General features: G+C 42.8%; 1 protein-coding gene across 4 annotated transcripts in view; it reads left to right on the top strand.

Annotated features, from left to right (window-relative positions):
- LOC121573943 (roundabout homolog 2-like) overlaps positions 1–16,770 on the top strand; it is a 138,488-nt gene that overhangs the window by 74,289 nt on the left and 47,429 nt on the right. For all 4 annotated transcript variants that reach the window (XM_045212472.1, XM_045212470.1, XM_045212471.1 and 1 more), the window contains 3 exons: positions 9,971–10,095; positions 12,493–12,664; positions 16,072–16,274. In XM_045212472.1, coding sequence (XP_045068407.1) covers positions 9,971–10,095; positions 12,493–12,664; positions 16,072–16,274 — 500 coding nt within the window. The remainder of the gene's footprint in view (positions 1–9,970; positions 10,096–12,492; positions 12,665–16,071; positions 16,275–16,770) is intronic.

The raw sequence follows: 16,770 nt of genomic DNA, 5'->3' as shown, positions 1-16,770 counted from the left end.
AGAGTAGCAGCAGCGTATATGATGATGGTATGTCAGTGGGTGTGTGTGTGTGTAGAGTCAGTATAAATGTATGTGCATATTATGTGTGTGTGAGCAAATGATAAAGTGAGTGTTTGTGTGTGTGTTGGAGTGTCAGTGTGCGTGAGTGTGTAGGGCCATGTGAGTGTGCATAGAGACTGCAAAATAAAATAAAAAAAACGGTATATATACACACTACCAGTCAAAGGTTTGGACACACCTACTCATTCAAGGGTTTTTCTTTATTTTTACTATTTTTTATATTGTAGAATAATAAGACATCTATGAAACAACACTATGAAATAAAACATGTGGAATCATGTAGTAACCAAAAAAGTGTTAAACAAATATATATTTGAGATTCTTCAAATAGCCACCCTTTGCCTTGATGACAGCTTTGCACACTCTTGGCATTCTCTCAACCAGCTTCATGAGGTAGTCACCTGGAATGCATTTCAATTAACAGGTGTGCCTTCTTAAAAAGCCTCAGAAATTGCAGCGCAAATAAATGTTTCACAGAGTTCAAGGCAGAGACACATCTCAACATCAACTGTTCAGAGGGGACTGTGGGAATCAGGCCTTTATGGTCAAATTGCTGCAAAGAAACCACTACTAAAGGACACCAATAAGAAGAAGAGACCTGCTTGGGCCAAGAAACACGAGCAATGGACATTAGACCAGTGGAAATGTGTCCTTTGGTCTGGAGTCCAAATTGGAGATTTTTGTTTCCAACCGCCATGTCTTTGTGAGACATGGTGTGGGTGAACGGATGATCTCTGCATGTGTATTTCTCACCGTAAAGCATGGAGGAGGTGGTGTTATGGTGTGGGGTGCTTTGCTGGTGATTTATTTAGAATTCAAGGCACACTTAACCAGCATGGCTACCACAGCATTCTGCAACGATACGCCATCCCATCTGGTTTGGGCTTAGTGGGACTATCATTTTGTTTTTCAACAGGACAATGACCCAACACACCTCCAGGCTGTGTAAGGGCTATTTGACCAAGAAGGAGAGTGATGGAGTGCTGCATCAGATGACCTGGCCTCCACAATCCCCCGACCTCAACCCAATTGGGATGGTTTGGGATGAGTCGGACCGCAGACTGAAGGAAAAGCAGCCAACAAGTGCTCAGCATGTGGGAACTCCTTCAAGACTGTTGGAAAAGCATTCCACGTGAAGCTGGTTGAGAGAATGCCAAGAGTGTGCAAAGCTGTCATCAAGGCAAAGGGTGGCTATTTGAAGAATCTCAAATATAAAATATATTTTGATTTGTTTAACACTGTTTTGGTTACTACATGATTCCATATGTGTTTTTTCATAATTTTGATGTCTTCACTATTATTCTACAATGTAGAAAATAGTAAAAATAAAGAAAAACCCTGGAATGAGTTGGTGTGTCCACACTTTTGACTGGTACTGTGTATATACACACACAAGGATCAACACAGTCCGTGTAGCCATTTTGTTAGCTATTTAGCAGTCTTATGGCATGGAAATAGAAGCTGTTGTTAATACATTGCATTCAATGGTAAAAGATGAGTGTCACAAGGTTGACACTTATGTCAATACATCACAGTCAATGGGGAAAGATAAGTGTCAACAAACTGACGCTTATGTCAATACATGGCATTCAATGGAAAAAGATAAGTGTCACAGGGTTGATGCTTACAGTGGGGAAAAAAGTATTTAGTCAGCCACCAATTGTGCAAGTTCTCCCACTTAAAAAGATGAGAGAGGCCTGTAATTTTCATCATAGGTACACGTCAACTATGACAGACAAATTGAGATTTTTTTTCTCCAGAAAATCACATTGTAGGATTTTTTAATGAATTTATTTGCAAATTATGGTGGAAAATAAGTATTTGGTCACCTACAAACAAGCAAGATTTCTGGCTCTCACAGACCTGTAACTTCTTCTTTAAGAGGCTCCTCTGTCCTCCACTCGTTACCTGTATTAATGGCACCTGTTTGAACTTGTTATCAGTATAAAAGACACCTGTCCACAACCTCAAACAATCACACTCCAAACTCCACTATGGCCAAGACCAAAGAGCTGTCAAAGGACACCAGAAACAAAATTGTAGACCTGCACCAGGCTGGGAAGACTGAATCTGCAATAGGTAAGCAGCTTGGTTTGAAGAAATCAACTGTGGGAGCAATTATTAGAAAATGGAAGACATACAAGACCACTGATAATCTCCCTCGATCTGGGGCTCCACGCAAGATCTCACCCCGTGGGGTCAAAATGATCACAAGAACGGTGAGCAAAAATCCCAGAACCACACGGGGGGACCTAGTGAATGACCTGCAGAGAGCTGGGACCAAAGTAACAAAGCCTACCATCAGTAACACACTACGCCGCCAGGGACTCAAATCCTGCAGTGCCAGACGTGTCCCCCTGCTTAAGCCAGTACATGTCCAGGCCCGTCTGAAGTTTGCTAGAGTGCATTTGGATGATCCAGAAGAGGATTGGGAGAATGTCATATGGTCAGATGAAACCAAAATAGAACTTTTTGGTAAAAACTCAACTCATCGTGTTTGGAGGACAAAGAATGCTAAGTTGCATCCAAAGAACACCATACCTACTGTGAAGCAGGGGGGGTGGAAACATCATGCTTTGGGGCTGTTTTTCTGCAAAGGGACCAGGACGACTGATCCGTGTAAAGGAAAGAATGAATGGGGCCATGTATCGTGAGATTTTGTGTGAAAACCTTCCATCAGCAAGGGCATTGAAGATGAAACGTGGCTGGGTCTTTCAGCATGACAATGATCCCAAACACATCGCCCGGGCAACGAAGGACTGGCTTCGTAAGAAGCATTTCAAGGTCCTGGAGTGGCCTAGCCAGTCTCCAGATCTCAACCCCATAGAAAATCTTTGGAGGGAGTTGAAAGTCCGTGTTGCCCAGCGACAGCCCCAAAACAACACTGCTCTAGAGGAGATCTGCATGGAGGAATGGGCCAAAATACCAGCAACAGTGTGTGAAAACCTTGTGAAGACTTACAGAAAACGTTTGACCTGTGTCTGTGCCAACAAAGGGTATATAACAAAGTATTGAGAAACTTTTGTTATTGACCAAATACTTATTTTCCACCATAATTTGCTAATAAATTCATAAAAAATCCTACAATGTGATTTTCTGGAAAAATAATTATCATTTTGTCTGTCATAGTTGACGTGTACCTATGATGAAAATTACAGGCCTCTCTCATCTTTTTAAGTGGGAGAACTTGCACAATTGGTGGCTGACTAAATACTTTTTTCCCCCACTGTATGTCAATACATTTGCAGTCAATGGTAAAAGACAAGTGTCAACCTATTGACGCTTATCTCAACACATTGCATGCAAAAATACAATAAGATACAATGGTCAACTCTGTCCATGTAGCCATTCTGTTAGCTATTTAGTTAGCTCTGTAGCAGTCTTATGGCTTGGGGATAGAAGTCGTTTAGGAGCCTGTTGGTGTCAGACTTGATGCACCGGTACCATTTCCGTAGTCTTGAATGATTTTCCCGGCCTTCCTTTCACACCGCCTGATATAGAGGTCCTGGATGGCAGGGAGCTCGGCCCCATTGATGTACTGGGCTGTCCAAACCACCCTCTGTAGCGCCACACGATCGAGGGCGGTGCTATTGCCATACCAAGCAATGATGCAGCCAGTCAAGATGCTCTGAATGGTACAGCTGTATAACTTTTTGAGGATTTGAAGGCCCTGTCGATGTGGATGGGGGCTTACTCGCGCCCCCTCCCGTTTCCAGTAGTCCACGATCAGCTCCTTGATCTTATTGACGTTGAGGGAGAGGTTGGTGTTCCGGCAGCACACTGCCAGGTCACTGTAGGCTGTCTCATCATCGCTGTCATGACGTCAGGAAACTTGATGATGCTGTTGGAGTCGTGCGTGGCCTCGCGGTCATGGGTGAAAAGGGAGTACAGGAGGGGACTAAGCACACACCCCTGTGGGGCCCCTGTGTTGAGGGTCAGCGTGGCGGAGGTGATGTTGCCTACTCTCACCGGTCCATCAGGAAGTCCAGGATCCAGTTGCAGAGGGAGGTTTTAAATCCCAGGGTCCTAAGCTCGGTGAGGAGCTAGGATGGGCCAATGGTGTTGAATGCTGAGAGTGTGTGTGTGTGTGTGGGGGGGGGAATTTAAGGATTTTGGGCACTCAGGCTAGTAGACTGCAATTTGTATTAGCCCAAGTCCAAAATCAAACATATACTGTGAGCCCCGTCTCTCTTAGTGCATGGTTTTAGTTTGTCTGTTGTAAACACTGTCTGCTCCTGTTTGATTTAGAGCTGCTGTGAGTTGCTGTGTTCCATTCAACTTCAGCACTGAAACTAACTGCACTCTGATCTGGCCTAGCATAAGCACAGTATGTGGGGGGCTGAGGAGTCAGTTGAAAAGTGCTATACACGTAAATGTACACAATCACTAACTCGTGCACACACATGCACAAACACACACACCATCTCACAGCTGCTTTACCTGTCACTCTGACCACCACTCACCTTCCTAACATACCTCCTTCACTATCTTATCATAAAGAAAGAGTCCTGGACTCCCACAGGTTAAAATAGACACCTTTATGGATGTTTTCCTAGTTATGTGTGCATTTGGTTGCAATAGGCACTTAACATAAGTCAATGGACTCCCCTTTTGAAATTCAAAGCAATTGTCTTTATTTCAAGGTGGATAAATGCAAGACTCCATCTTGTGCCATCCAACATTTCTCCAGCCACATCCCTCAGCTTAAAACCAAACCAAGTGACCTTTGACTGATAAACAAAGTCAGGATTTTGGCTTTAAAGATAGAACTAAGTTTCTCAAAACGTGTAGTAGGCGGAAGCCATTTCTCATTTCTTCCCTATGACACATCTGATACGTTCGCTCAATTCTGGTGTTATGTATATTTTATATCCGCCATTACAGTGTGTTCCCACAATGTGCTATCCCAAGTGAGAACTTTCATGCTTCTCCCTTTTCCCTGCCTCTGAAGCGCAGCGCTGTAGCGCTTCAGAGGCAGGGAAACCGGAGAAGCATGAAAGCCCATTATGGCTAATTATTTATTGTAGCCATAGGCGACGTGCGAGAGAGCGTGCCTCCTCAAATCAAGCATCACCATTGTTATTCTCGAAGTGGAGCTTCGGAGGGGAAAAAGTCCCAGTTAAAAAATCATTCTAAGATAAAAGTAGCTGGATTTGCGCTTAGTCAAGTTATCGTTATCAAGCCTATTGTCTAGTGTGGAGTGGACACAGGGCTTGTTTTGTTGGTATTGTTGTCGGTATATCATCAAAGTACAGTGCCTTCAGAAAGTATTCATACCCCTTGACTTATTCCGCATTTTGTTGTGTTGCAGCCTGAATTCAAAATGGATTACATTTGTTTTTTCCCATCTATACACAAAACCCCATAATGACAAAGTGAAAACATGTTTTTAGAAAAAACAAAATCACATTTATTGAAAATGAAATAAAGAAATATCTAATTTACTTAAGTATTCACAACCCTGAGTCAATAATTTGTAGAAGCACCTTTGGCAGCGATTATAGCTGTGAGTCTTTCTGGGTAAGTCTCTAAGAGCTTTCCACACCTGGTTTCTGCAACATTTGCCCATTATTCTTTTCAAAAATATTCAAGCTCTGTCAAATTAGTTGTTGATCATTGCCACAGTAGACAACTATTTTCAGGTCGTGCCATAGATTTTCAAGTAGATTTAAGTTAAAACTGGAACTCTGCCACTCAGGAACATTCACTGTCTTCTTGGTAAACAACTCCAGTGTAGATTTGGCCTTGTGTTTTAGGTTATTACATCTCCCCGTGTCTGGTGGAAAGCAGACTGAACCAGGTTTTCTTCTAGGATTTTGCCTGTGCTTACCTCCATTCACTTTCTTTTTAATCCTGAAAAACTCCCCAGTCCTTAATGATTACAAGCATACCCATAACATGATGCAGCCACCACTATGCTTGAAAATATGGAGTGTGGTACTCAGTAATGTGTTGTATTGGATTTACCCCAAATATAACACTTTGTATTCAGGACAAAAAGTTAATTGCTTTGCCACATTTCTTTGCAGTATTACTTTAGTGCCTTGTTATAAACAGGATGCATGTTTTGGAATATTTGTATTCTGTATAGGCTTCCTTCTTTTCACTCTGTCAATTAGGTTAGAATTGTGGCGTAACTACAATATTGTTGATCCATCCTCAGTTTTCTCCTATCAAACTCCATAACTGTTTTAGTCACTGTTGCCCTCATAGTGAAATCCCTGAGCGATTTCCTTCATCTCCGGCAACTAATTTAGGAAGGACGCCTGTATCTTTGGAGTGACTGGGTGTTTTGATACACCATCCAAAGTGTAATTAATAACTTCACCATGCTCAAAGGGATATTCAATGTCTGCTTTTTTTTTTACCCATCTACCCAGGTGCCCTTCTTTGCGAGGCATTGAAAAACCTTCCTGGTCTTTGTGGTTGAATCTGTGTTTGAAATGTACTGCTCGATTGAGGGCCCTTACAGATCATTTTATGTGTGGGGTGCAGCTATGCAACTTATGTGACTTGTTAAGCACATTTTTACTACTGAACTTATTTAGGCTTGCCATTATAAATGGGTTGAATACTTATTGACTCAAGACATTTCAGCGTAAAATTTTTCATGAATTTGTTCATTTCAGAAATTTCACTTTGACATTTTGGGGTATTGGGTGTACAGTCGTGGTCAAAGGTTTTGAGAATGACACAAATACTAATTTTCACAAAGTCTGCTGCCTCAGTTTTGATGATGGCAATTTGCATATACTCCAGAATGTCATGAAGAGTGATCAGATGAATTGCAAATAATTGCAAAGTCCCTCTTTGCCATGAAAATGAACGTAATCCCCCAAAAACATTTCCACTGCATTTCAGCCCTGCCACAAAAGGACCAGCTGACATCATGTCAGTGATTCTCTCGTTAACACAGGTGAGAGTGTTGACGAGGATATTCTGCAAAAGGTACAGGGATTGGACTGCTGAGGACTGGGGTAAAGTCATTTTCTCTGATGAATCCCCTTTCCGATTGTTTGGGGCATCCGGAAAAAAAGCTTGTCCGGAGAAGACAAGGTGAGCGCTACCATCAGTCCTGTGTCATGCCAACAGTAAAGCATCCTGAGACCATTCATGTGTGGGGTTGCATCTCAGCCAAGGGAGTGGGCTCACTCACAATTTTGCCTAAGAACACAGCCATGAATAAAGAATGGTACCAACACATCCTCCGAGAGCGACTTCTCCCAACCATCCAAGAACAGTTTGGTGACGACCAATGCCTTTTCCAGCATGATGGAGCACCTTGCCATAAGGCAAAAGTGATAACTAAGTGGCTCGGGGAACAAAACATTGACATTTTGGGTCCATGGCCAGGAAACTCCTTAATCCCATTGAGAACTTGTGGTCGATCCTCAAGAGGAGGGTGGACAAACAACAACCCACAACTTCTGACAAACTCCAAGCATTGATTATGCAAGAATGGGCTGCCATCAGTCAGGATGTGGCCCAGAAGTTAATTGACAGCATGCCAGGGCGGATTGCAGAGGTCTTGAAAAAGACTCATATTTAATGTAATTGTCAATAAAAGCCTTTGACACTTATGGAATGCTTGTAATTATACTTCAGTATACCATAGTAACATCTGACAAAAATCTCATAACACTGAAGCAGCAAACTTTGTGAAGACCAATACTTGTGTCATTCTCAAAACTTTTGACCACGACTGTACACTTAGAAAAATGTGAAGCCCTTTTTGTGCAAAGCAATGATGACAGCACATGTTTCCTTGCAGGTAACCATGGTTAACAGAGGAAGAACAATGATTTCAAGCACCACCCTCCTTTTAAAGCTTCCAGCCTTGACCTTGTCAACACTCTCACCTGTGTTAACGAGAGAATCACTGACATGATGGCAGCTGGTCCTTTTGTGGCAGGGCTGAAATGCAGTGGAAATTTTCATTTCATGGCAAAGAGGGACTTTGCAATTAATTGCAATTCATCTGATCACTCTTCATGACATTCTGGAGTATATGCAAATTGCCATAATCAAAACTGAGGCAGCAGACTTTGTGAAAATCAGTATTTGTGTCATTCTCAAAACTTTGGACCACGACTGTAGATAGCACTTTTTTTCAAGAGTGTAGGCCAGTGACAAACAATCTCTATTTAATCATTTTTTAATTCAGTCTGTATAACACATCAAAATATGGAAAAAGTCCAGGGGTGTGAATACTTTCTGAAGACACTGTACGTTGGCTTTGCTTGTGTTTTGATTGTGCATTGTCTTTGTGTGTGTGTGTCTCTGTCTGTGTGTGCACAAGCCTATGGTGAGGTTACATAAAATGTGGGTATTACCCTGGGTTTCTTCACCATTTCAGGGCTTGCATCAGCCATGAGAATGGGATTGAATCAATAGGAGCGCATGCCCCGGAGATAGCTACTGAGACAGAATAGGGTGAAACATAGATTATGCCTTTTGCTGGTGTTCATTTTGTTCGCTAGCTAGCTCTTCTTCTGCCCCACAGCCCAAAGCCCAAATTACAGGCAGCAGGGGATGTGTTTCAGGTTTGACCTTGTTGACCTTCAGGGTTGGCATGTGGAGTCTCGTTTAACCCCTGGACACGACCCTCCACGACCTCTGCCCTGGGTCTATTTTGCGAGTGATTTATCCGGTTGTTGCCGTGTCGACAACGCATGTCCCGCTGTGTGAAGAGCGAGGGTGGCAGGAAGAAGGGGTAGCTTTGTCTGTGGGGCATCGATAGAGGAGGACGAAAGCTTGTGATACACTCTTGGAAAAAAAGGTTCCAAAATGGTTCTTCGGCTGTCCCCATAGGAGAACGCTTTTTGGTTCCAGGTAAAACTCTTTTGGCTTCCATGTAGAACCCTCTGTGGAAAGGGTTTTACATGGAACACAAAATGGTTCTACCTGGAAGCAAAGGGGTTCTACCTGGAATCAAAAAGGGTTCTTCAAAGGGTTCTCCATGGGGACAGCCGAAGAACCATTTTAGGTTCTAGATAGCACCTTTTCTTCTAAGAGTGTACACACTTCAGCAATAGAGCAACCATCCTGAAATAAACACACAGAGCAGGTAACCTCTCTCCTTCTCTCTACCCCCTGGTCTTCATTACCTTTCTAAACCCCCCCAATTGAGAGTGAAAGTGAAAGTGAAATAAGAGAGGGGGATCAGGCAGGGAGATGAGAAATCAATTAGGCACCACAAGGGCAAAGGTGACATCATTACACATTCAGTCCCTCCGTGCAAAATGAGCCAATAGCTCATGGTGTGATCAATAGCAATCAAGAGGTTGCTGTGTGTGTGTGTGTGTGTGTGTGTGTGTGTACGTGGGATATGAAAGTGAATCTCAGTTCTATTACTGCACCGAATAGTACTCGTTTTTTAAAGCTCTTTATCAATGTTAAATGTGGTAGTGAATCTGCCTACATGGAGTTTCTCAATGAAGACAAGTGTGTACTAAAAATGGTCAAGTGTGTACTAGAAAATGATGTGTGTACTAGAAATCCACACACACAAAGCACTTTCTGACATTTCAAAACACAGCCATTTGAGCCGGTTTGGGTGTCAAAGTGGTGATTTTAAACAGAGGTGTTTGTGTGTGTGTGTGTGTGTGTGTGCCCGTAGTGTTTGTGTTATGTAGAAAGAGATGAACTGTTATAATCACACAGTGTTTTGGTGGGCCCCTAAGAATTTCACACGTGCACAGTGTCAGTGGTGACAGCTTGATGGACATACACAGTGCATGCAGACCTGACACACTCACATTAAGAAAGGGTCACTCATACACACAGCCACTCACACACGTGCATACACACACATCCTAACATAGAGAAATGAGTTAACACACAGTTCAGCAGAAATAAAAACATACATATCTTTTTAGATATTCTAACATACTCTTCCCTCGCTCTACAGTGCCCCCTGAGATCGTGGTCCGACCCCGGGACCAGATCACAGCCCAAGGTCGCACCGTAACCTTCCTCTGTGGCACCAAGGGCAACCCCCCACCCGCTGTGTTCTGGCAGAAAGAAGGCAGCCAGGTAAGACACACGCCATGGAATACTGTATCAGGTCAGGTCAACAGTTGTTCTGTATACACCAATATGACCACTCCACTGTGGAAACTGATGTTCAGTCAGCATGGTTTTGGCACAAAATGGCTGCCATGGATACAGATAAGTAACAAGTTGATGGTGGATAAAGTGAGTTACCACACATAACATAAACATCTCTATGAAAACTGGTACAATATAAACAATTCATTGGTATCATTAAAACATGGTTTAAAAACAGCCAATGCGATCACCAACCTCCAAGCATAGCCTAAGGAGAGCCTTATCTAGTCTATCTGTCATGATCTTGACTCTGCTAGCGTTGAATGTTGCTATCAGGCTCTGCTTTCTCTCAGTTGAGTGCAGTGCCTGGGCAAGTCACACAGAGAAACACACACACTGAATTAATTGTTGGATAGTATTTTAACCCAGTAGCTATACTCTTCCTGGGGTCCACAAAAGATGGCGTATATGGTGTCAGCTCTGATAAAAACACACACATGGGCACACACAGAACAATGCACACACACACACACACACACAGGTGAACTCTAGTGTCTGTGGTGTAATGTACAATCCCCTTGATATATTACATTTTAGATCTCACCAGGAGTATATAGGCTCCTTAGGCATCAGAGAGAGTTTGTGTGTGTGTGTGTGTGTCACTGTGAGAATCCAGAGGGCTCTGTGAAGCATCAACATGCTGGAAGGCCTGGTGGGAGTGTGTGCATGGGAGGCTGTAGCACCGCTCTCAGGGACAGATGAGGGAGAGAGATAGATAGAAAGAGATGGAGGGGAGAGATTGAGAGAGAGGGATGAAGAGAGTGAAGGTGGATAGAGGGAGTGAGGGGTTGGTTGGTATACATAGAGAGTGGGAGATGTAGAAACAGAGTTGCGAATGAGAAAGAGGGTAGGGGAATGGGAAAAGTAGATGAAAGCAGAAGGAGAGTGCAAAGGATTGCATGTGGGAGTTTAGGAGGTACAGAGACAGACAGAGAGAGAGAGAGACCCCCTTTATAGCCCTGCCAGGGCTGTGTTAGATAACACTAAACTGCCTGGCTCTAAATAGCACAAGACCCATGGAGAGCAGAACAGAAGGCTTTTCTTTGGTCTAACTGTCTCTGGGCAGCAAATGTATTCCCTCTATCCCTTCCTATATCCCTCTGTGCCCCTCTCCTCCCTCTTTCTATCTCTCCCTCTGCACCCCTGTGGCCCTCTCTTTTTCCCCTCATTCATTCTATGCTCTTTCCCTCCCTCTATTCCTCAGTGACCCTCTTCTCCCTCTATCCCTCCCTCTAAGCACCACTGTGGCCCCTAGCCACGGGCTCTCCACCAACCAGCTCTAAGCCTCTTCAAGGACAGAGTCAAAGAGCACAGCACTCCTGAACCCCCCGAAAATACACACATTGGAAGCGGCGAAAACCACACACACATATATACACTGCATGCATGTAGCAAACACACACACACACATACAGTGCCTTCAGAAAGTATTCACACCCGTTGACTTTTTCCAAATGTTGTTGTCTTACAATCAGAATTTAAAATAGATTAAATTGAGATTTTGTGTCACTGGCCTTCACACGATACCCCATAATGTCAAAGTGGAATTATGTTTTTATAAATTTTACAAATTCATTAGCAATTAAAAGCTGAAATGTCTTGAGTCAACAAGTACTCAACCCCTTTGTAATGGCAAGACTAAATGAGTTCAGTATAAAAAAATGCTTAACAAGTCACAATACATTGCATGTTTAACATGATTTTTGAATGATTATGTCATCTTTGTACCCCACACATACAATTATCTGTAAGGTCCCTCATTCGAGCAGTGAATTTCGAACAAAGATTCAACCACAAAGACCAGGAAGGTTTTCCAATCCCTCGCAAAGAAGGGTACCTATTGGTAGATCGGTAAAAATAAAAAAAAGCAGACATTTAATATCCATGGTGAAGTTATTAATTACATTTTGAATGGTGTATCAATACACCCAGTCACTACAAAGATACAGGCCTTCCTAACTCAGTTACTGGAAGGAAGGAAAGCGCTCAGGGATTTCACCATGAGGCCAATGGTGACTTTAAAACAGTTACAGAGTTTAATGGCTGATAGGAGAAAACTGAGGATGGATCAACAACATTGAAGTTACTCCACCATACTAACCTAAATGACAGAGTGAAAAGAAGGAAGCCTGTACATAATAAAAATATCTAATTCTTACAATGACCTGAGCAAATTACGGTAAAAAATGATAATATGCTTTACCTGTGCTGACCAGTTTCAGCCTACCAGTTGTGTGACATGGTGTTGTGATGTTTTATCCCTGTGCTGACTGGTTTCAGCCTACCTGTTATGTGGTGTTGTGTCATTTCCTGCCTCTCCAGATCCTGCTGTTCCCAATCCAGGAAGCTGCCCAGTCCGGCCGGTTCTCTGTGTCTCTGAGCGGGGAGCTGACCATCACAGACGTCCACAGTGAGGACTCGGGATACTACATCTGTCAGGCCATCTCTGTGGCTGGGAGTATCCTCACCAAGGCCCTGCTGGAGGTCGAGAGTGGTGAGTGTCTGTGGGAGGAACACAAACACACACACAGTAACACACACACAGTAACACACACACACAGTAACACACACACACACACACACACAGTAACACACACACACACAGTAACACACACACTCGCAGATCTGTCGTAAATATATTGAAAAAGTGTTCAGGGACAGATGAATGTACACAAGAATGATAGCACATAAACATGCATGTTGTATATCAAGGTGCTCATACACACAAGTAAAGGACAGACACACACACACAGTCACATACACTGAGCGTACAAAGCATTAAGAACACCTGCTCTTTCCATGACAGACTTACCAGGTAAATCCAGGTGAAAGCTATGATCCCTTATTGATGTCACCTGTGAAATTCACTTAAATCAGTGTAGATGAAGGGGAGGAGACAGGTTAAAGAAGGATTATTTAAGCCTTGAGACATGGATTGTGTTTGTGTGCCATTCAGAGGGTGAATGGGCAAGACAAAGATTTAAGTGCCTTTGAATGGGGTATGGTAGTAGGTGCCAGGCGCACCTGTTTGAGTGTGTCAAGAACTGCAACGCTGCTGGGTTTTTCACGCTCAACAGTTCCCCGTGTGTTACAAGAATGGTCCACCACCCAAAGGACATCCAGCCAACTTGACACAACCGTGGGAAGCATTGGAGTCAACATGGGCCAGCATCCCCGTGGAAAGTTTGTAGTCCATGCCCCAACGAATTGAGGCTGTTCTGAGGGCAAAAGGAGCGCAAAGGGTGTTCCTAATGTTTGGTATAGTCAGTGTATCTACAGATAGCCCATAGATTCTAGGCAAATGTTTGTTGACATACCTGGAAAGATTTGCTTTGGAACACAGAATGTGAAGAAGCAAAGGCATTGTGCTTCGATGCATGTGAGGCTATACAGTGAGGCTATAATTGAAGCCAGCTAGTCCATTAAAGATTGGATTCCCACAGTGCCATAAACACTAGTCATGCCTAAGCATCCAAAATAGTTGTTTGCACCGCCACAGTCTCAGTGTGTGAGTTTCATTTTGTGTGCCTGTGTGTGTGAATGTGCGTGCATGTGAGCGCACACTAACCTTTAAGGACAAAAACCTAGCATGAGTTTCCCTAGAGTAAGTTGATTACACCCTAGGGCTCACTATCACACACAGCTGGCTTCAATTAACCTACCTCCCAAACCCAACCCAGCATCTTCCTCATACAAACCCCACATTCATATCCCATTACTTTCTAACACTTTGAGTGTGTCCCAAATGCCTCCCTGCCAGTCCCTCCACCCTCCATCACTCCCTTCACAACTGCTTAAACCCAAATAAATTAAAAACTCTTCAAAGCCGCCCCAAATAAAAAATCGGCGCCCCCCCCCCCTCCAGTCCCCCAAATGAGTGAACAGCAGGAGGTAAAGCGAGACGTAATCAAACAGGACAAGTCGCAATGGCGCTATGCAAATTAACCACGCCGGGAACATATGCTCCCCTCATCGCGCTGCGACCAGTAAGGAAGGGGATAAACTGTTGTTTAGATGCATCTGTGCTCCGCGTCTGCCTCATAGCACTGTAGCTTAGCTAGCCTTTCCCTGCCTAGCATACAGACAACAATGTACTTTATGCTAACAGATAACAGGTAAATACTAGTTTTTAATTTTCCCTTTGTCATAGTCATAGTTCAAGCATGGTGTTTGAGTTCATAAACCAACAATATCACTAACTATGGCGTTTCAGAAAAAATACATTTCTGGGTCCCCTAGGATATTGTCTATTGATTATATAAATTAGTAACACTGTAACTGATTGTTGCCTATGACATGTTTTTATGTAAATGTTGAGGTCAATTATGTGTTAATGATTTGCTTTGGCAACATTGGCTAATTAAATAAATGTTATAAGACTACATTTAATTTAATTGAGCAGAGTTCATGTCAATACACTAGACACACTGAAAGTAATGTACACTGATACTTAAGTGACCAGTAAAGTTGAAACGGAATGTTACTCTGTAAGATGTCAGCACACACACAGTGGTGTTTACATGATGGTGTGCACACAGACGTACAGAGGTGGCATAGACAGATCCATATATGTCCATTGGCTGGCCTCTGTTTGCAGGGCATGGTGGTCTAATGAGTAAATAGCCAGGGCCTGTGTTTCACTACAGGGTAAACAGTCTATGGAGGGATGGGATTTAGTGGCATGGGGTTAAGCAAGGAGTACACTACTGATGTACTGTGTACTACTTACATATGTAGGATCTTAAACAGGAAATGTGCATTTTTGTGTTGATTATAATTCATTGAAATATTTGTAGGGGTTGATCCATTTTTTGTTTGGACAAATCAAGTCTGCCATGTTTAAGTGGAAATTACAAACTTTAGAAGCCTTTTAAATATTTGAATACAATACAATTTTGCATTTCCTGCCGTGCAGGACATTTCCTGCAACGACAGGGTGATAAAATGAAGATCCTACATCTGTACATTCTATATTGGGAATGGTAAATGCCAAAGTCATTGACTCGTCTAAGACTTATTCATGGTCCTCCGCCTCCGCGATTCAAGAAGAGTTTTCCAGGTTTAGTCAAACAAATATTAAATTATTCAGCGCTGCTTTGGCGTGTTAAGCCATAACATTGCTGAATAGTGGGAGAAAGCAATATTAGTGAAGATGTTATGGTAAATAAAGGCCTGCACTGGCAAACCACTACAGTCCAATAGAGACACTGCCATAGATATACCTTTTTTGACTGAAAGTTGACTTTACAGGGACAGTTCTGCAAAATTAAATATTTAGAGATTTCTTTCCTTACCTTGAAAGCAGTCTATGGACAAGGAGTGACTGCAATCCACACCGTTTTGTTAAACTAGACACTGAAATGTTATTATTTTCATTGAACTATCCCTTTAACGTTTAACCAATAAATGGCAACTTCATTGAACCACTGTTTTATTTCGCATATAAATCGTCTCTAGAGCGAAGAAGAAAAACTAGATTGCTACACGCTTGAGCAAAAGAGATCTATGTCATTGATTGGATGTGAAATGAGGCAGGAGCAGGGGATTTGTGGACTTGCTGAGAGTTGCGTTATTTTACGACTGCATGTTTTTACACCGCCATGCCTGCCCTTAGTGATTTACACTGGTTAATATGAAGAGTTATGGCCCAACAGAATTAGAGGTGGACTCCATGCTGCAAATGGTTAGGATGGTATTTTTATGGAATACACTCAACTACCCACTGGGCACAGATGTCAATTCAACTTCTATTCCACGTTGGTTCAACATCATTTCAACGAAATGATGTGGAAACAATGTTGATTCAACCAGTGTGTGCCCAGTGGTACACACTCTCTTAATGCACACTCTCTTTCCCTCTGTCTCTCCCTCTGTCTCTCCCTCCTTCCCTGCCCCACACAGCACCCTCCGACCGAATCCCGCCTATCATCCGCCAAGGGCCGGCCAATCAAACGCTGGCGCCAGGCTCCACCGCCCAATTTCAGTGCCAAGTGATGGGCAACCCTCTGCCCAGCATCCAATGGGAGAAGGACGGCCAAAGAATACTGGGCGACGAGCGTGTCAGCCTGATGGAGAAGGGAACGTTCCAGATCACAAACCTGCAGGTACCTGAAAAGAACGTACAAAGAACGTTTCCAATGATTCTTAAGAACGTAAAAATAATGTTCTCAATGATTCTCATAAATGTAGAAAGAACGCTCCAAAAAAGTATATTTCCCTCCTCTGTAAATGCCTTCACCCCCTTCATAATAGCATATGAAATTAAACACTTCACATTGCATCTCAACGCACTTCAAGTCTCATCATATCAATCGTCTGAGGTAACTCTCCTAAGTGACACTAAGCAACCACATGCAATAACACCGGAGTGTTATTTCCAAAGCAATGCAATCAACTAAATCAAATACAATTTTACTTGTCACATGCTTCGTAAACAAGTGTAGACTAACAGTGAAATGTTTACTTATGGGCCCTTCCCAACAATGCAGAGAGACAAAAATATAAATAATAGAAAAATAATAACACAAGGAATAAATACACAAGGAGTAACTACTCATCCTTAATGGGATTTAGCTTAGTTTAATTCACTGTATTATTATG

Source organism: Coregonus clupeaformis, unplaced genomic scaffold (assembly GCF_020615455.1).
Source record: "Coregonus clupeaformis isolate EN_2021a unplaced genomic scaffold, ASM2061545v1 scaf0016, whole genome shotgun sequence".
NCBI lineage: Eukaryota > Metazoa > Chordata > Actinopteri > Salmoniformes > Salmonidae > Coregonus > Coregonus clupeaformis.
This window is presented reverse-complemented; position numbering and strand designations above follow the sequence as displayed.